General features: G+C 39.5%; 2 protein-coding genes across 3 annotated transcripts in view; both read right to left on the bottom strand.

The window, feature by feature from the left end:
* The window catches only part of LOC126327897 (brachyurin-like), a 141911-nt gene extending 127831 nt beyond the window's left edge, over window positions 1-14080 (bottom strand). Inside the window, exons 1-3 of one of the 2 annotated variants that reach the window (XM_049995930.1) lie at window positions 14016-14080; window positions 11177-11243; window positions 2330-2498 (exon numbers count right to left, since the gene is read on the bottom strand). In XM_049995930.1, coding sequence (XP_049851887.1) covers window positions 2330-2498; window positions 11177-11243; window positions 14016-14063 — 284 coding nt within the window. In that variant the 5' untranslated portion in view covers window positions 14064-14080. The remainder of the gene's footprint in view (window positions 1-2329; window positions 2499-11176; window positions 11244-14015) is intronic. The other variant, XM_049995929.1, reaches the window with a different exon arrangement.
* Window positions 1-21603, bottom strand: part of LOC126327949 (brachyurin-like) — a 226800-nt gene that overhangs the window by 127831 nt on the left and 77366 nt on the right. The gene's annotated exons all lie outside the window — the stretch shown is intronic.

The following is a 21603-nucleotide window of genomic DNA, read 5'->3' as shown; positions in this document are numbered from 1 at the left end:
AGAAAGGATAGCAAATAATGAAACTTCCGACAGGTTTTTGAGTATGAGACAGTAGGGGACTTGAGGTAGAGCTATGGGCTGGTAGTCCAAGAAGCCTGCTGCGAGCGCCGCTCTGTCGAGGCAGTTCTTGCCGAATGACTGTGGGAAACCTGGACGAAACCTGTTGTCTCGCTTGACAAGAGCATTGTTGTTGTGGTCTTCAATCCTTGGACTGCTTTGATGCAGCTCTCCATGCTACTCTATCCTGTGAAAGCTTCTTCATCTCTCAGTACCTACTGCAACCTACATCCTTCTGAATCTACTAAGTGTATTCATGTCTTTGTCTGCCTCTACGATTTTTACCCTCCACGCTCCCCTCCAATACTAAATTCGTGACTATCTGTCGTTATTTCCACCGCGTCTTTGATTACAGACTCTCAGATCCCTTTGGCACTGTACAGCACCATGACCTGTTCGAAGTTGTCATAAGGAGTGTCCGTCATTGTTTCTCTGTTTTGCAAATTTCATATAAAGGAACTCTTTTTGTACGCTACACCCAGTGCCACAAGATAATGCAGAGTGTTTGGTCTATCCACAACTAACATTGCAACGCCTAGTCGGTTTTAATGGACTGCACCATATATTTAATTCTGCTATTATTCGGAAAACACCGTTCATTTACCCCTCTAGATAGCCTTATTTCCGTAGGTATCGAGCAGGAGTTGTAGTTCGGTAGTTCGATAGATAGGCTGTTTCTCTCAGATACTCCACCTGTACATCAGGATGGGTAGCAAGAAACTTTAATTTGGCAAAGTCCTACAGCTCCAGAATTACTTTGTGGTGTGATAATTTGGAAATAAACGTTATATACGTTACCCCTAGTTCCACCCCCTCCCAAAAAGCGAGAAAAAAATACGAAGTAGGTAGACTAGACATCTTGTCTATGGCGATGTCGTCAGAGTCTGAACACAAGCTTTGATGAGACAGTAAATGTGTGATGGCATTGTCAAGGAACGATTGAGTTCCTGAATTCACATGTCATGATTTAAGGATGAAGACCAGACCTTACTCCTGCCAAATTGCTCTCCACTGTCTCCGCATGAGGTACTTTCTCGTTCAGGGATGTGTGTAGCGCACAACATTCCTCGACTTCAGCAGTGGAGTAAAACATCTACCAGAAGCTTGTTCAGAATAGTAATGTGTTGGTTTCAGTGGAGAGTTCTAGGAATGTGCTACAGTTTCTCGGATGTTCTTATAAGATGTTGAAAACGATTTGTTTTTATAATTGAACTAGCAGCACCTTCCGGCTTCACACGGTTATTTACGACGGACGAATTGTCGGGGTTTGCGGTATAACCACCACTGCGCATGGCTATGAATAAAAATCAGAGAACAACTTAGACCATTTAAGTAGTGCACGCCAGGGAAGTTCTCAGGAGGCCTGAATGTTGTCTGTTCCGTAGTTAATGACGTTTGGAGTGATTTCTCAGGGTAATGAAGGGAGAACATCATGGTTTAATTAAAATGTTGATAACCAATGGTAATAGGATCTACCTGAGAGAGAGAGAGAGAGAGAGAGAGAGAGAGAGATCGTTAGAAATTTATATCTCTTTTTCTTTCTCTTATTGCGTGAATGCACATCCACACTAAGCATTCTGCGCTGATCTCTCCGCATGGTGGTACATCAAAGAAAGCAGAACGCATGCACTCTGTTTGAGTGGAGTGCTTCGCACTTTGCAGAACTGTGCTTTCAACGAGTTCTTCCATTCACCACTAGATGTCAATGACATTCAACATGCTTTTCACAGCAGCGGTGGTATTTAATTCGTCGTAGTTGAATGAAGTATTTAAAATTATATACGCATTCCTTCGTCATAAGTCAGTCTATCTGTCAGTGAAACCCATATCAATATCCCCCCTCCCCCTACAGTAGATCCTGATAGAACAGCGACTAAGCACTTCATTTTGTATGTGGATAGATAGATGATAGAAGAGAGAGAGAAGATAGAACGCAGAAGACGGATAAATGGTAAGTAGGCTAATACGGTAGATCGTGTTGCGCTGTGTCAGATGAGGGCAACTGCCGATCCCTCAAGGCAAGAAGAGTGCAATTCATAGTATATTGAAGATGACTTCATACAGGATACCAGTCCCTGTCCTGAAGTTGATAAGTAGGAAGCTTGTCGAAACGTTGCTTCAAGGCAGTATTGTTTTAAGGTAATAACACAGGAATATTTCGTCAGTGTAATTTGACTTCAAGTCTTACAATAGCAAATGAACGTAGTCTTTTTTTCGAATAAGCATGAGACCACTTTCTGGATCTTGGCGTTGGTACATTGGTTTTACTCACCCGGAGGCGCAGTGCCCCGCTGTTAGGACGACAGAGGCGGAGATCAGCGATCCACCACACATGTAGGAGTAGTCCATGATCATGGACGCCTGGTGTGGGAACTGGCCGAGTGAGGCTGGGGCACCATTTACAATGCGGCCAGCAGCCTTTTCAGCCTTTGGGTGTCCAGCTGAAACAAGTGGAAACTGGTCATTGACTGGCAGTTTAGTTAAACTCTTCATGAGGGTTATGGGAATATGACAAGTTTTTGTACTGGTCGTATCTATATATTCAGATTAAAATTGCACAAGTTACACAAAATGTACACTGCCCAACTTTAAAAAATGAAATATCACGAAGAGGTGGTGGGATGACAATATAGCTTTATACACATAGAAACTATCGGCCTGTATGTAAATGACAATTGGAATGGCCACCAAAGTGAATTTGTGTTCTTCGTGTTTGGTATTGTTGGTAGGGTATACAAGTATCGGGATCACCATCAGATGGTGAGTGATCACTATAAAGAACACGGAGATGCTGTATACTCGCGTGAGACACCGTTATGAAGAGCCGAAAGAGTTTGAAAGGGGCCTCATTGTTGGTCTCCATTTGGCCGGCTGGTCGAATCGTGTAATGTCTAAATTTGTGGGGCATTGAGGATGGCAGTGACCCGAAATTGGGCTGCAAAGGAAATGTAAGGGTAGGCATACTTGTCTTCAATGCTCTGGTCGACGACTTCTGACCATCTCAAGCGAGGACCAACTTGTGAACCGAGTTGATTGTAACGCCTTCTTATCAGCGCCTGCCATCCGAGCACAGGTAATAGACCCCCTCCAAAATTCTGTGTCATCCCAGAGGTTTGGTCAGTGACCAGCGATGACCACAACATAGTCATTTTCGTCTGGAGGGGAACCATGCCCAGGAACACCACTTCGTTCAAAATGGTTCAAATGACTCTGAGCACTATGGGACTTAAATTCTGAGGTCATCAGTCCCCTAGAACTTAAAACTAATTTAACCTAACTAACCTGAGGACATCACACACATCCATGCCCGAGGCAGGATTCAAACCTGGGAGCGTAGCGGTCGCGCAGTTCCAGACTGTAGCACCTAGAACTGCTCGGCCACTCCGGCCACACCAATTCGCCGTCATGGGTTACCTCTCAGACGACAGTTGCTTGGTGCCAGCTTTCAACAAGACAATGCCCGTTTAAATATGTCATGTGTCACTGTGAACTGTCTGCCTGATGTTGACGTACTATGACAACCTTCCTAACAGACTCACTGCTTGCATCCAGGCGAGAGGGGGTGCAATGTCACACTGATATGCGGGCCATACTGACAAGTTCTTTATAAATTTGACTTCAAATTGTAATCGCTCCAGTAACATTACAAACCCTCTCAATCCATGAAGTTTGTGCTTCTGTCATTTTTTCACGCAGTGTAATTGACTGTTACCGATTTTAGGATCAATGTTTGTCGAGGGGCCAGGACTTATGTGCGGTACATTTTTGTTTGATGTTTTCCCATCGTGCCTAATTGGTTGCAATTTCCAGCGTTAACCTGTTTTGCAATAAATAATTTATTCTCAGTCTCTAAAAAAGAAATAGAGACAGTTCGTTATGCATTATAAAATGTAGCAAAAGTAAAAGCTACTTATTCCTTTTTTATTGGTACCTGCAGAAGAATCTCTCTTCCTTTATTTTGTCCCCGTTTTCTTTCTCTTATATTCTATGTAATGTATTTTCATCTTCATCGTCTTCTTCCTCATTTGGGGAAAGATAGGGATCCTCATGACTGTAATCGGAATCCCAATGTTTTACAATCCTGTCTTGCGTTTCTTCTTGTAATTCCCTCATTCTCATATACTCTAACACGAATACATTGACAATCTGACGCATACTGTCTTCTTCATCATTGGATGGTCCCTTTCATTACTCTGAAAATACGATAACGCTTAGCCCACTGGTGCTCAAGGCCTACAAAAATAATTTCCCACGTTCATAGAGCAAACGTATACAGTGAAATGGTTCACATATTTTTTCAGTGCACGAAAATGCTAAAGCACCTAAGCAATGCATATAATCTCTAACACCCGTTGATACTGATGATGCATATTCTTTGCGTAGAAAGATTTCTTCAAACCCTAACCATACGCTTGTTTGGAGCAGTTCCCTTTCTTTCAACTGCATTGTTGACACACCAACGATTATCCACGTCCGTTGCCCCTGGATTCCACTTCCTTGCTGCAACCTTGAAGCACTTTGTGCGACCCTGACATTCAGTGCCGCCGGATATGGAACAATAATTTGTAACTTACCACTACAGTATATATTACATATCATTAGTGTTCTAATTAACAACCATCAACGTTTTTCTTAATCATTCTTTCGCAATGTAGCTTTTATTTAAGGAAACAGCTATGGTCGCCGTGCACCTAAACGCCACTTGGACTCTGATTGTCGAGCTGTTAACACGTACTGTGGAAATGGCTGAAGCCGCTTCCTGCTCCCTAGTGAAACACGGGCGTGGTGCACGGAAAATAGCGAGAAACTAGTTGTTCTCCACATTTTTCACAACATTACAGAAAAAAAATCGGATATTAAGTTTCTGGAGAACTTGTATTTGCTGACATTAAGGGCTTGAGATAAGTGAGATGTTTGGCTTAATCGGTGGGGCGGGAGAACGGTAACTGGATATTGTGTAGACCTTTGGTTCCAGTTTCGGTGGAGTCTCCTTTTCTTTTTCTTTCTTTTTTGTTTAGTTCGAATATCTACATCTTTTAAATATAAAATGCGTCAAATGTATGCTACCTACATCATATCTAATCATCATTTTTTATAAGTAATGCAAGCCTTCGACTTTCTAATTACGTATCACACGCAAAATTCCAGTTTTCGTTGCAAATGTAATTTCTTAAACATCGACATTTTATAAAGAATTGTTAACAATGACTGTTTATATTAAGAAAACATTACAAATTAAATTTTTGTGAAAAAGTTAAATATACTCTTTATCCAGACTACCTTCATTGTTTTATATGACAAATGTGGTCTGAGATGAGCCATTAGTCCTAGTACGTCTGGCAGCTTAAATGCATTGTTATTTCTCGCAACAAATCCCTTAATTAGGTTTTAAATCCCTTCTATCTGCCTTAAACTGCAGTTGTACGACAGAAACTGTAAAAGAAGGAGCATTTGTACGGTGTGCTCGATGGCTTCAATATTCAACAATTCTGTGAAATCCCTGCGATTTGCTTTTACGTCATAGCTCACTCAGAAAGACTGCTCGTAGTTTAGGTTAGCAATTTTCAACAATACTATGCCGGTTAAAAACGAGGTCACATATGTTTTGAGTCTAGTCCCCTTGGGAGCATAGATAACGAGTTTTGCCGAATATTTGTTTTCATTCGGTTTAAAAATGAAATAACATTCGAAGCTATATGGTTTCTCTGTCGTCTGGATTTAGGTTTTAGCTGCAACTGCTCACATCACATTAGGTTAGTGGGACCACTAGCCAGTGCTGTAGAAGTTAAATGTACAGGCAAAACTGTTGTCCCGTATTATCGCTGAGTAGATGTGCGCATAATGTATAGCATAAAACGCACAGATCCTTATTATCGTGTCTGACTGTACTGCACACAGCTCGGCTTCCCCTCCACGTGAAGTGAAACCTAATGAGGTGCCAGCAAACTCGGAAGAATACATATTGCAATGTTTGCATCGGGTTCAATCAAGGTGAACGCATTATAGGCGTGAGCACAACAGACATTACAGTCGGTTACAAATGTCCTATTTATTGGCTTCGCGAAGGGAATCTTTCCAAGGTGGGAGACATTACTGGACGATAAATAACAACCAGCTAGTGCTAAAATTGGGTAAAGTGCATGAGCGGCAAAGAGAGTGGGTCAGTACCACAACAGGTCCCAGATTATATGATATATTTTCAGAAATAGAGGAATGGATGCTCGTAACTCATACATAATCTTTTTCTTAAGTTTCGTCTATTGACCCGCCTTTTAATTTATCGTGGCGTGCGCCATAATTTTAATATGCAGTAAAATTTAAAATATCCTCCGGCATCATGTTGTAATTATAAATATTGTCATTGCCATATTTTGTATTACTTGTATTCAGCCGCTTTTGGTAAACATCCGACGTTCTTTTTATCCAAGGTTGTCACTTCCCGGATTATTTCACGGTTTCTTTATATTCAAGACTTCACCTGATGATGTAACTAACGTTACGAAACTGGTCGTGCATTTGAAGTAAGACAGCCATGCAACTGTAGATGTACTTTTATTCGTCAAACAAATCCAATACACACATAATTCTCTATCCGACACAACTAATAGGCATTCGTACATTAAGTGACATTGTTAGAGAAAAACACAAATGGAACCTGGTGAATTAAGTAGCGATTAAAGTATCGGGGAGGGAACTTAGGAAATAATTAGGTAGTGCAAAAATTCAAATGGCTCCAAGCACTATAGGACTTACCATCTGAGGTCATCAGTCCCCTAGACTTAGAACTACTTAAACCTAACTAACATACGGACATCACACACATCCAAGCCAGAGGCAGTATTCGAACCTGCGACCGTAGCAGCAGCGCGGTTCTGGATTGAAGCGCTAACAACCGCTCAACAATTAGGAAGTGCAGTGAGGTGATACAAGTCATGCGACAGAGATATACACATGTATATATATGGCGGTAGTACAGCGTGCAGAAGGTATTGGGGGAGATGTAATTTACACTCAAGCGATTCATGCGAAAAGTCTTCCTACGTGATTATGGCCGCATTACAGAGGTAACAACTTCCGAAAGCGGAATGTTAGTTGTAGCTAGACGCATCGGACGTTCCCTTCCTGAAATCGTCAGGGAAGTAAATATTCCGAGATCCACAGAGTTAAAGTGTGACGAGAATACCAAACTTCCGGCATTGGCTCTCACCATGGACAGTGTAGTGGCTGACGGCCTTCACTTAAGGACCGAGAACAGTAGCGTTTGCACAGAGTGGCCAGTGCTAGCAGACAAGCAACAATGTCTGAAACAAGCGCAGAAATCAATGTGGGACGTACGACGAACGTGTCTGTTAGGGCAGTGCGTCGAAATGTGGCGTTAATGGGTTATGGCAGCAGTCGACCGATTCGAGTGCTTTCTCCAACAGTGTGACATCGCCTGCAGCGCCTCTCCTGGGCTCGTGATCGTATAGGTTGGTGCGGTTCGAGTATGGTACAGGCTCGACGAAACCATGGACCCAGGTTGTCAGTAAGGCACACTGGAAGCGATGGTGGTTCCACAGTAGTATAGGCTGTGTTTGCATGGAGTGGACTGCGTCCTCTGGCGCAACTGAATTTATCATTGACTATAAATGGTTATATTCGCCTACTTGGAGACCACTTGCAGCCATACATATACTTCACGTTCCCAAAGAACGATAGAATTTTTATGGACGACAATGCCCTACGTCACCGGGCCACAGTTGTTCGCGACTGGTGTGAAGAACATTCTGGGCAACTCGGGCGAAAGATTTGGCCACTTAGAATTGCCGACATTTACCGACAGGATAGAATATTTATAGCATAACAGAGAGGTCAGTACGTGGACAAAATCCAGCACTGTCAACTCTTTCGCAATTATGAATGGCTATGGAGGCAGTATAGCTCAAATTTTCTTCATTGGATTTACGACGACTTGTTGCTTCACTACGCTCGGCAACACGATATTAGGAGGAACCGAATGAGTCACCTCACTGTAGACACACATCAAGAGAATGTCCAAGTGTACGTACAAGTGCTGATTCATCGACGCAATAATTAATTCCTGCTCAGAAGACGACCACAAACCGTCGATACGTCGTAACAACGTGGAATATGTGGCAGAACCAGCAGAATGAATGGATAGCTTTGAGAACAATGTGAGTCTCCCACCAAGAGCAAGCTGTGGGACTGGGCTGGCGGATCCGTTAAATCCCACTAGTTAATCTCAGAGGGGCTGCTGATGATAGCGCTAGCTCGCCCGTCATCCATTCTAATGGCTGACGCATGTGGATGCGGAATAGTTAGGGGCTGCTATGGGTTGCCTAGAATACTGGTCCGAGAGGTTTGGCGGTGTCGCTGTTCACTACCGTAGATCATAGATATAAAATTCGGCGACAGGGCCTGCCAGAAGTGCATAACTTCCTTAACCCTGAGCTGCCCTAGTGGTAAAGATCAATAACTGCCAGTAAGTCATCTGTTGCGAGACTAGTGGAGAAGTTCAACAAATGAAGGACCAGTCTGTAAGAGTTTTGGGTGTTTTTCTTTCTTATATGACATTCAATTTAAGCAGTTATTGAAAGTACTTGAATTGCCTTACATAGCTTGAGGCGAATACTTAGTTCCAGTTGTATACAACGTCCTGTTGCTTTGTGGAAATACGACCCGCAGAGCATTCCAAGTGGCAGATACTCCTTCTCAATCCTATCTGATATTGGTCCGACACACATGAGTCGTATCGCAGAATGGGTTGCATTACGAGTGTTCTGTAAGTAATATACTTCGTAGGCTAACTGCAGTTTCCCTATTTTCTATCAATGAACTGAAGTTTAACACCTGTTTTACTTACAACTGAGCCTGTACGATGATTTTTTATCAACTCGCAAACTGTTTCGCCCATATATTTGTATGAGCTTATTGGTTCCGATCATAAGTCATTGATATTGCACAGTATCTGGTAAAAAGTCCTCCCGTATTTCAAAAGGTGGATACAAGCAAAGATAGAAAGATACGGAGTTTTATTTGTGAACTACAAATGCTATGCCATTTTAAGTTAGTACGTGTCGTCTTCCATTGCTGACACATTTAGGAAGCCTTCATCAGGAGCTGTCCATTTTCGTGTCATTTCCAATGTAATGGCAGCCACTTCCTGGGTGATTGCCTCCTTCCGTGCTTGCAGAGTTGTGGGTATATGTTTGTGCACTTCAGCCTCCAAGTGTCCCGTAATAAAAAAAAAAAGAATCAGAAGGTAATAAATCAGGTGACATAGGGGGGGGGGGGGGGCAGGCGATTTCTCCTCAAGAAGAGAGAAGGCGCCTGCTGAGAATGGCATGTACGCTACTGATCGATACCTCGTCCACATCAGTAACACCAAGATAACTCACACAGTGGCCTCTGCAAAAACAGGAGGTCTTTTTGCTGGACCCTATATTTATACTACCTGTTCCCATTTTGTAAAATTCCCAATTTCAAAGTTCTGAACATTTAAGGTTCCGATTTTAGCACAGCTTTGAAGTCTTATTAATACTGACATGATTTTGTGCGACATTTCCCACAGTGTAGTTCATTAAAGGTAAGTAAATCATCTACAGAAATCTGAGATAACTATTAAATTTAACTGCTAGGTAATTAATATAACAATATTAACAGTAATGGTTTCCACGCACTTCCCTGCAGCATGCTTGGAGTTCTACGTCTATAGATGACTGCCCTGTTAAGGTAACATGCTGTGCCCTCCATACTAACAAATTCTCTTAAAATGTTCAAATGTGTGAAGTCTCATGGGACGTAACTGCTAACGTCATTAGTCCCTACGCTTACACACTACTTCACCTAAATAATCCTAAGGACAAACACACACAGCCATGCTCGAGGGAGGTCTCGAACCTCCACCGGTACCAGCCGCACAGTCCATGACTGCCGCGCCTTAAACCAACAAATTCTCAAACAAGATACGTGTTTCACTTTATATCCTATACAATCGCAGTTTCGTTATTAACTCTTTGTGTAGTAATGAGCAAGAAGCATTTCTGAAGTCAAGAAACACTGCATTTGCCTTCATACATGGCAATCAGTATGCTATGTAAGAAGGGCGCCTTCCGAGTGACGAAGATGCCACCTGTATTAATCGGTAACTAAAAGAAACATTTAACATAACAACCAAATAAGCACAGAGTTTTCACGTGATGGTTCACAAGAGGTCAATGCTCTCGGAGGGATCTTACGATGTAGTTCCTGAAGGAGATGGATTTTTCCCGTTCTCAATGACCGAACGCGCTTACCACGTCATACCACAGCATCAAGTACGTAGTAAAACAATAGTACCACTTATCCATTCCCCTTCACTTCCTATGATATCATTTTGTTAGCGTTGTCCAGAGTTTTTTTTTCTTTTTTTTTCAATTGCTCCTTACGTATGTCGCAGAAAATCCTTGCTCCACATTTTGTTCACTATTCTACTTTTGATTCCATCAAGGGCCTGTTATCACAGCTTATGTCTTTTGTTGTGAGGATAGAGCCCCCAGCTTTTACTTGTAGTACTATAGGCACCAGGATACTACACATGTGCCACAGACGTTTGACACACTGTGTTTCCCGCTCAGAGGACTTGGCGGAAATAACAATTGATCGATAATGTAGGGAGGCAGGTAGCACCATGTGAAGATTCTACAGTTATTTCAAGGGTACTTTTATAATACCTTGGACATGAATGTCATATATGCAAAGAACGTTCGCAAAAATGACCAGGCAGAAAAGACTTAAAGCAGATTTTGTGTACTGAACTAGTGTATGCGCAGTTAATTTTGAAATTTATATTAGTTACAACAAATATGATTTAGACCATTGTATCATTTCAGAACAGAAAGATGTAAGAGAGGTAAATGGTGATAGGCACAATATGGCGTTAAGCAATGACACACAATTTGCGACGTATGACTCTGCTGCTACGAGAAATACGTATTCTATGATAGGCGGATTTGAAGGTCGCCAATAAGTAAGCAACCAGTTAAAAATGTCACAGATTCGAGGATTAAGTAAGAGTGAATTAAATACTGCTGTGAAACATAACTTTTCTCTGGTTCTCGTACATTATAAAAATACTTACGCACAAGTGGCTTTGTCTTCACCATAGGTGTAAGATTGCGCTGTAGCGTCGCATACTGGGGCAGCGCCTGTCAACAAAAGAATTTTATACCTTTTTGTTGATATCGTGTTCAGCAAAACCATACGTCGAAAATACGTCATCTTCGATAAATGTAACTATACTAATAATGGTGCTGTAAAACCGTTGTGGCTGTCTCTCTATTTTAAAGGCGAATTTTAGTGGGGTTTTCACAGGAACTTGAGCGTAGATTGGGGCTACATACAGGCTATGTTATGTCAAATCGGATCAAGAAAAAATATCGTAATTTAAGTTTCTGTAATTGCGAAAGGGTGTTTGTCTGTTACTTTTCCACGACTAAAGCGCTGAATAGATTTTGATGATATTCGGTATAGCGATAGCGTGAACGCTATTGAAGAACGCAGGATACAATAAAAAAGTGTGTAATTTAAGTAATTTATTGATTTAAGGAATATTAAGCGACTTAGGAGAAAATATTTGCTCTTTGAAAAAGCTGTTTATTCTTTGACTTATGAACTTAATCGTACTGGAGAAATGCTTGTTTTTGGTTGGTATGTTTTACGAAATACGATTCAATGTAACGTAGACAGCGCTTACACAATCCTCAATGTTTTTAATCCGTGCTGTACTATAATATGCGCGAACGTATCTGAGTTATGGTTTCACGACTAAACTGCTGAACCATAAAATGTGGTATAGGGACAGCTTAAATCTCGAGGAAGAACATAGGATATTTTAGAAAATAAAAAAAGGCTGCACATAAAATCATGAAATAACGGATGGAACACGCTTGCACCACTCAGCAACAACGCTGTGTGCGTGCATCCTTGTGAACTGGAGTAGGAGATGTGACGGAGGAAGGGAGAGGGTGTGCGGTGTGTATGGCACACATCCTGAGCTAAACTTACCCAAACAAGCAAACACATGAGGGCATCTCAGGTTATTGCATGTACAGTAGCTTACTCACCGTCATTCATCCTAACAAAACTACTGATACGCAAGCACAGGCAGAGGAAACAGCTAGTTTTCAAGTAATCAACTAAGGCAGCAAATTATTTCATGTATTAATAATACTGAACTAGAATCGAGCAAGAACGCGTCTGTGGTGACAAATTATTTTACGATTTGTTGCGAGTTAAATGCATTACCACTGTACATGTCCATAAACAACCAGAATTAATGAAGTTAAAACAGTAATCACTATTAGTAAATTGTCCACACAAAATCATTAAAATTGATGTGCTTGGTTCTTCACTTTGTATGACCAGATAAATCTTCAAAGGATGTGAAGCTCCACACAAACATGAGGAAACCTAAAGTAACTGAAATTAATACGGTACTGAAGCTGTCATGAAGTAATAATAGCAGATCGAATGTACAAAACGTATTAACAAGTGTCGATATCCAGTCGTAACTGTGTTTTACTAGGGGGCAAATGGCCTGCAACGCTCAGGACTTTTCCTTCAATCACTTGACTGATGGCGGTCATGAAATGTAATTAAACAGAATTACTCAATTAGAAAATGGGAGAGCGGGGATTGCACCTTTGCCTGCATGAAGGATGTAATATGATTGGTTAGGACATATGCTTAAAAACATTCAATAGGAACAAAGCATTCATTAATCAAGTGTTATGTTGTGAAAATTATGACAACATATGAAATGGTTTACATTACAAATGTTGTGTGAGTGTAAAGTCTGTAAACTTTCATTCAGTTCTCTTAGAACTGATGTGCTACTAAATTTATTCAACTACCTGAAACACTACATTCTAACAAATTATTTACGATAGAATACATTGTGTATTCACACAATTTGCGGCTAAGAAACAGTGAAATTATTTGGAGAAATTTGAATAATTAAAACAATAATAATAATATTTTCGGAAATTATTGAACATGTTAAAAATTGTACCACGTTCAGAAATACTCGATAATTACATATTACATTGTCGCTGTAGATTCACGCATGTTTCCATTCTTTATCATAGACATTGATTCTGGACTTTGTACACAACAAAGTCTGCTCTCTTCATATGATTTGGTATTTTAATATTTAGAATGTGAATTACTTCAGGAAGTTGGAGAAAACGATAAAAAATTGCATTATATGTGACCTAACTAGAAAAAGGATAATATTTCCATAAGCTAAGCTACATTTTTTTACTTAAGATTTTTAAATTAATTTCGTAAAGTATAGATCAGTATTTGTAGTTCCGGCTTAGATGATCAAAATTCTATAGTCGTAGATGTTTCCTAGCAAGCACATTAGCTCTTTGAGAAATTTATATCATTTGATGCACTGTGTATCTTTGAACTCTGTGTTTTTATGGAACTGCGTATTTTGCATATTTTGACAGATTCTTATTATTATGATTATCACGTAAGAATGATTTATGTGACTTTAACCAATGAATCTCAATGTAGTTCATTTAAAATTCGACGAATCTTATTGCGAAGTTACGTTGATTATGAGATTGTCAATTAGGATAGCTACTAAATAACTTTGGAGTATAAATCAAACCCTGTTACAAAAAATATACTAGATATAACCTTAACCATTGTCAAATCGTCGTATTTCAGCACAGCTGATCAGTACACAACTGGCTTTTCGACTACAGTGTAATGTTGTATTGTTTAATTGTTTGAACCAGTCTACATAAGTTCTGATGTAAGTTTGGTGGTAAGATTGGTTAAAAGCAGTAAATGCATTGACGGTAGCCTCGAAATAATCTACAAAATGTTCGAAATCGCGATTGAATGACTCAGTCTGTTTGCTCCACTTATAAGATATGTGCTAACGTGACTGCAACACATTTTACCTGAACGGCAGCGGCCACAGCAAAAAGCAATATTGCCAACACGTTCATTGTGGTCTTCCACCCGCACCTATGAGTATCAGACGCATCGCTCCGTTTTATACTCGATATTGTGCATACTTGTTGACAAATGAATTATCAAATTCAGATTCAGATTTCAAGATAAAGCTAACAAAACGGACTTTGAAACTCTCAGATGGCTCTCATATCTGGTAAATTGGAAAGATAACAGTGATTTCCAAATAACAGGTCATGGTACAGGATCGACAAAATAAAGAGTGGTTTAGTGTTTTAGCATACAGTCGACAGCATGGTTATTTGATATGCATTTGCTATGATTGAGAGAACCCGTGGAGCATCCTGATTGAGGCAGCCCGATGGGAATTTGAAACCGGCTCCTCCCTAATAAGAAAACAATGCATTAAGCAGCCTAATCTACGTCTAGAAACAATTTATATTACCTAACGAAAAAGTGAAGCAACCAGAGTGGCAAGCGCTTAGGAATAAGGGTATGTGACTGAGTATGTGATGTTGTTGTAAGAAGTGTATATTTCTATTGTCAAACCACAATTAATGAAAGATGTTTATATTTTTATTAATAGGATTAAGTAGGAATAATTAATGTTTGTCATGTTGGAAATAATTGTGGTTGCAGGGAATCTCTGCACCAAAGTACTGTTCACATAATTTTAAAAAGGACGGAGAAACCGCGTATGGATTCACTTTAAGAAAAGAGCGAGAAAGACTGCGCAATTAATATATTTTGTAATGGGATCATGGATTATCTGCACCAGAAAGCATTGTTGGCAGGTTAGACCGCACTTTAGCTTTCGTAGTAAGTCAGTAGTAAGCGAGAAATGAAGCGCGTCGGTAGCAGGTCTGAAGCGAGAGGTTGAGAGGAGCCGTGTGCCTGCCAGCCACTAGCTATGATTTACAAGAGATTATAAACGGATATACAGAGACATCAGCTAACTATTATAATAAGAGGAACTAATATTACTGTATTAATTTTTTGAGAAACTCAAGAGTACTGGAGGTATGTTTGCGCATTGCTAGTTGTAAGATTATTGTAAAAAGTAAGTCCCATTTGAACGTTTGTAAAATCATTTCATGCAGAATATAATTAACTTTTGCCAGCGATATTGCATTTCTAATTATAATCCATCCCAAAAACCATCTACGTAAAACTTTGCAAAATTTTATTGTTGTCAAGAAAAAGTTTAACTATGGATTACGTAACTTCAGTCAAATTAATTAAAGAATAACGTCTGCTTTGCTATTAAAGAATAACGTCAGCTTTGGTGATAAATATAGCAACTTATTATGAAAGCCCACCAGCAGCCAATAGAGTATAGTAAAACAGAGCAAGTATATTCATGTCGCAGTTCGGTGTAGCGGTCATATGGCGATCCAGTAACAGTAAAAAAGGTGAGGAACAGTTTTGGGTTATTGCAGATAATGACTGAGGCCCACACGACGACGACACATTCTATGTTTCGTCGAAATAATCCGAAAACCACTTTTGCAGCAATTAAATTTGTATGCGAAGATTGAGAAACAGAATAAATTTCAAAGGGAAGATTGCATTTATTATTACTAAGCAAGAGATAGAAATCCTAAGTAAAGGTTTCATAGTATATTGTAAAAGGGAAGGTTATCAATAACAGAAGAGATATAGAGGGGACTGGAAGGTTTCACTTAGCGACATCCAGTCGGTAAGACACTTTAGTGAATCTACTGTGAAAATGAATATACTGACTCTGACAATTGTATGAATAAGCTAGTGTTAAGTGGCGCAACACTTATACTAAACTGTATACCTTTAATTCACAGCCCATCGGCAATTCTGTTTGCTCTATTGATTCTCTGTTGAAAAGTGTTTGTTCAGTGTTGAATCCGCTTTAAACAGTGATATATTTTGTTGCGTGTGCTAATTATAGACCATGTCACAGAATAATTACTCGTTCTCAAAGTGATAAAAGTGTAGAAAATACTGACGAGAATTTCTTTTCAGGAATAGACAGAAATAATACGTGTGAAAAACCCGATAGTGAAACGTTAGGTGAACAGACATTCGAGAGTAGTAATAATATGGAATCTTTTGACGAACAATCAACTTCAGATATACCAACTGATAATGAGACATTGGTGCAAAATAATTTCTTTTTAAATACAACAGACGCTACACAGCCACAAATTACGCGTAGCAGACATAATAGCTTCAGTAACGAAACCACTATAATGCACTCAAACAGTGTGACTCCATTACGTGCCGAAACAGATTCAAACGGTACACAGCTACACAATCTGCGTAACAGATACCACAGTTTTATTGACAAAAATTCCGAAACCACAGAAGAGGTGACACGATTACAATCGTCTGAGGATGTTCAAACAAACACAGATGTACAACCTTTAACAACGAATACAAATAGACACAGAAGTGAATCCGAAATGGATCCAGTAATGGAATTTTTGCTACAAATGAGATAAGACATGAATTTAAACTTTAACACAAGGGCACAAGAATCAGCAGACCTAAAAAACGAAATCAAGGCAGAACGCACACACACACAGATCAGAAATTAGACAAAATGTACCAAAATCTAAAACACGAAATCAAAGTAGAAATTCAAGCAGTCGCTGAAAAATCAAACCAAGAATTACCCGTCATGATTCAAGAAATAACAGATAAACAAGAAGCATTCGCGGTAAGCATACGAGAAACAATGACAGAGAACTTTTATAAACAAAACGCTCACATTGATGAACGTTTTAACAATCACACAGAAAACTGACATGTCACCGCAAACTGGTGCGATCACAGAATAAAGAACGAAAAGAACTATCACAAACAATTAATAAACAGCGACAGTGCAGCAAAAGAAAGTGTTTGCTCAGGGAAAAACTTACGTGGATAATCACATACACTCGATTTCGGAAGAAATCGGAACGATTAAGGAGACAAATATTCAAATACAAGAGAGGCTCACGGAAATTCAATCACATACAATTGAGGCGAAAATTTCTACACACACTGAAATCCAGAATTTTAGGGATAATTTAACAGAAGTTCTGACACTAACTGACAAAATGGAACACATAGAAATCAATCAAGACTCAGAAAATCTGAAAGCAGATTTTAAGAAAGTAACCAAAAGTAATCGTAAATTATGAAACGAATTGACAGAAAAGATCAATGAACTCACTACAAGAATAGACCTGTTAGATACTACCAATGACAGTAAATCAGATGACACTACACCAGTCTCAGGTCAACAGATTTCTAATAGTAAAGATACGCAAATTACAAATGTGCAACAAACAATCGCAGAACTAGAATCACGTAATAATTTCTTACATTCGAAAATCAATTCTTTACAGTAAAGGATAGCGGACACACAAGAAACAACTGCAAACAATCAATTCCAACAGAGCACACACCATTACGACATGCCTCAGTTGCACAATACATATAATGTCGGTAGACTTCAGAGAGTAAGAGATCTTAACCAGGAAGAAAGACACACAAATTCTTATTCACAACATTATAAAAATAATTACACACAAAGACATGACGGTTTCGACCACAAGCATTTCCTTTCAGTGAGAAAGTTTAAAACATTTAAAAACGACAGGACGCAAATACTTCCACTGGACTGGATCCAACAATTCAGTGCGGCACTCCCACCATCATAGCCAGTTCAACATAAGCTAAATTTATTATTAGTTTTCTTGAAGGGGAATCAGCGAGAAGAATGCGACCAATTGCTAGACAGTGTTTGTCAGTAGAAGCATTCCAGGAAGCATTTCTAGCAGGATATTGGTCAGATATCACACAGAGTAGCATTAAAGATCTGCTAATTAGTCTGCCAGATTTCGAGAATTCTACTTTCCCAACAATTACACAATTTTTCGAGTATATGGTTGAACAAAACCAATACTTCAATGAGCCATACAGTCAAGCCACATTAATAAGCTGTGTATTTCAAAACTCCCCAGAGCATTGAAAGTGTCATTATTAACAGACCAGCAAAAGGACAGCGTGTACGCATTTAGAGACATCCTGCAATTGCTAGAGGTACACCAGGCAGATTATACGTTTGTTAATAAGAACTTTTCATAATATAACGCAAACCAGACAAACAATACTAATTTTGAGCAAAACGATTTGGCAATAACAATCATAATAAACGCTTTCGCAGTGAAAATGAAAACCTTAATCGAGAATACACACAGGGATTCAATGAAGAGCAGTATAATAACAATGTACATTACAATTCAAGACAACAACAAAGCCATCCAAATAACACGACACATATACGACAGCAAATGCCGAACCGGTCAAACTTACACATGACTCATCTCCAAGAAAATGCGACAGGTGTAAACAATTACATGGGTCAGCCGCAAAATACACACAACGAACAAAGACAGTCTTTTCAGAGAAACACACGTGCCTTACCGTATAACCACAGTTATGACGATAAAAGGAGAGAAAACTAACACTGACCACAAAGGACATTCGACAATGATAATTTTCATAGAAATTAAGAAAGTGCACAACAACCAAGCTATCGTATGAATGTACCATACACAAGATTTCATCCGCCACCTACCGCTAATAATCAAAACGGTAGAACAGTACAGCTCATAGAAAACACACAACACTCCCCGAAAGAAAATGAAATTTATGACTAGAGATAGCCTGTGATGAATCTCTAAATGACGACACTATGGATAAGGACAGAGAAAAGATAACGATAGAGAATGCCATTACATTCGATGATGTGCGAGACTCACTGTTACACGAAAAACCGATCATGCAAAAAACTATATGCCACCCAATAACCCAGATAAATTTAAAGTCACCAAATATTTTAGCAGTAACTGATTCAGGCTCACCAATGTGCGTAATTAACGAAGACACAGTTAACAGATGAAATAGCAATAATGATATTACCCCGTATTCTCATTACACAAAGCTTAAGTTGAGGGAGAATTTCCAGGAAAAAATCATTTAAGTCAAAAGACAGACACAATTAACGTTTGTTTTTGCAGGGCAAACCTTCCACAGCAATTGTTGGATAGTTCCACATTTAATAACTGATATAATATTAGGAATGAATTTCCTCGCACAGTACTACACTAAGATTGACTTTAAATTGTCATGCCTAACATTGCAGAAGGAAGACAGTGAAGTGGTAGTGATATTTCAAAGGACAGTATCCTCAGAAGAACAAAATTTGCACAGGATCGAGATTATTGCAGATTCTAAAGATAACGATTGTTATCTCACACTATACACGAATACACATAATAACGACATGGCATAGGAACAGGAGTATAATGTACTAGAGACAATTACACGCAAGTTTGGAGACAGTATAGCAAACGACGACACAGCGCACAACATTAGAAAATATTCTTGTGCAACATAAAACAGTTTTTAACAATGTTCCAGGAACGACGACAGGATTTATGTACGAATTTTAGGTGAAACCACACGATACTTTCAAAGCAAAACACTATCCAATCCTGCATATATACACAGAAGCAATTAAGAAAGAGTTACGAGCAATGACTAATCAGGGTATAATTGAACCAGCAGCAAGCCAATATATAAATCCATTACACATCGTTGAAAAGAAGGATGGATCACTCCGTTTAGTTTTAGATTCACGTAAGGTTAATAAAAAAATCATTACAGAAACTGACCGACCACAGACGTTAGAAGAGTTACTGCAAAAGTTTCATGGCACCTCTATATATACCACCCTCGATCTCAAATCAGGATTATGGCAAATCCAGTTGCATCCAAACTGCCGAAAGTATACGGCATTATTTTGCTTTGATGAATGTTACCAATTTTGTAAACATCCGTTTGGACTAACTATTTCGTCTGCAGCTTTATACGAGGCATGAATACAATTCTCCCACAGGATCTTAAAAACAAAATTACTACATATGTAGATGAGATTCTAATTGCAGCAGAAAACTGGGGACAGCACGACCACACCCTTCAACAATTACTGAATACATTCGAGCAGAACGATGTATCTATAAACCTCCATAAATCTTAATTTCGAAAAGCCTCAATAAAATTTCTAGGTCATATCATTTCACAAACAGGTATTGCACCAGACACCGACAAATTGCAAGTACTGAAAGATATCAACGTGCCAACAAATAAGAAGGAACTTCGGACTTTTTTAGGCCTTATTAATTATTTTAGAAAATTCATTCATTATAAATCCCATGAACCATGGACCTTACCGTTGGTGGGGAGGCTTGCGTGCCTCAGCGATACAGATAGCCGTACCGAAGGTGCAACCAGAACGGAGGGGTATCTGTTGAGAGGCCAGACAAACGTGTGGTTCCTGAAGAGGGGCAGCAGCCTTTTCAGTGGCTGCAGGGGCAACAGTCTGGATGATTGACTGATCTGGCCTTGTAACAATAACCAAAACGGCCTTGCTGTGCTGGTACTGCGAACGGCTGAAAGCAAGGGGAAACTACGGCCGTAATTTTTTTCCGAAGGCATGCAGCTGTACTCTATGATTAAATGATGATGGCGTCCTCTTGGGTAAAATATTCCGGAGGTAAAATAGTCCCCCATTCGGATCTTCGGGCGGGGATTACTCAAGAGGATGTCGTTATCAGGAGAAAGAAAACTGGTGTTCTACGGATCGGAGCGTGGAATGTCAGATCCCTTAATCGGGCAGTGGCCAAGATAGATACGAAGCCCACACCTACTACACTAGTACAAGTTTATATGCCAACTAGCTCTGCAGATGACGAAGAAATTGAAGAAATGTATGATGAAACAAAAGAAATTATTCAGATAGTGAATCGAGATGAAAATTTAATAGTCATGGGTGACTGGAATTCGAGTGTAGGAAAAGGGAGAGAAGGAAACATAGTAGGTGGATATGGATTGGGGCTAAGAAATGAAAGAGGAAGCCGCTTGGTAGAATTTTGCACAGAGCACAACTTAATCATAGCTAACACTTGGTTTAAGAATCATGAAATAAGGTTGTATACATGGAAGAATCCTGGAGATACTAAAAGGTATCAGATAGATAATATAATGGTAAGACAGAGATTTAGGAACCAGGTTTCAAATTGTAAGACATTTCCAGGGTCAGATGTGGACTCTGACCACAATCTATTGGTTATGACCTGTAGATTAAAACTGAAGAAACTGCAAAAAGGTGGGAATTTAACTACATGGGACCTGGATAAACTGAAAGAGCCAGAGGTCGTACAGAGTTTTAGGGAGAGCATAAGGGAACAATTGACAGGAATGGGGGAAAGAAATACAGTAGAAGAAGAATGGGTAGCTTTGAGGGATGAAGTAGTGAAGGCAGCAGAGGATCAAGTAGGGAAAAAGACGAGAGCTAGTTGAAATCCTTGGGTAACAGAAGAAATATTGAATTTAATTGATGAAAGGAGAAAACATAAAAATGCATTAAATGAAGCAGGCAAAAAGGAATACAAACGTCTCAAAAATGAAATCGACAGGAAGTGCAAAATGGCTAAGCAGGAATGGCTAGAGGACAAATGGAAGGATGTAGAGGCTTATCTCACTAGG

The sequence above is a fragment of the Schistocerca gregaria genome, chromosome 2, assembly GCF_023897955.1.
Source record: "Schistocerca gregaria isolate iqSchGreg1 chromosome 2, iqSchGreg1.2, whole genome shotgun sequence".
Lineage (NCBI taxonomy): Eukaryota > Metazoa > Arthropoda > Insecta > Orthoptera > Acrididae > Schistocerca > Schistocerca gregaria.
This window is presented reverse-complemented; position numbering and strand designations above follow the sequence as displayed.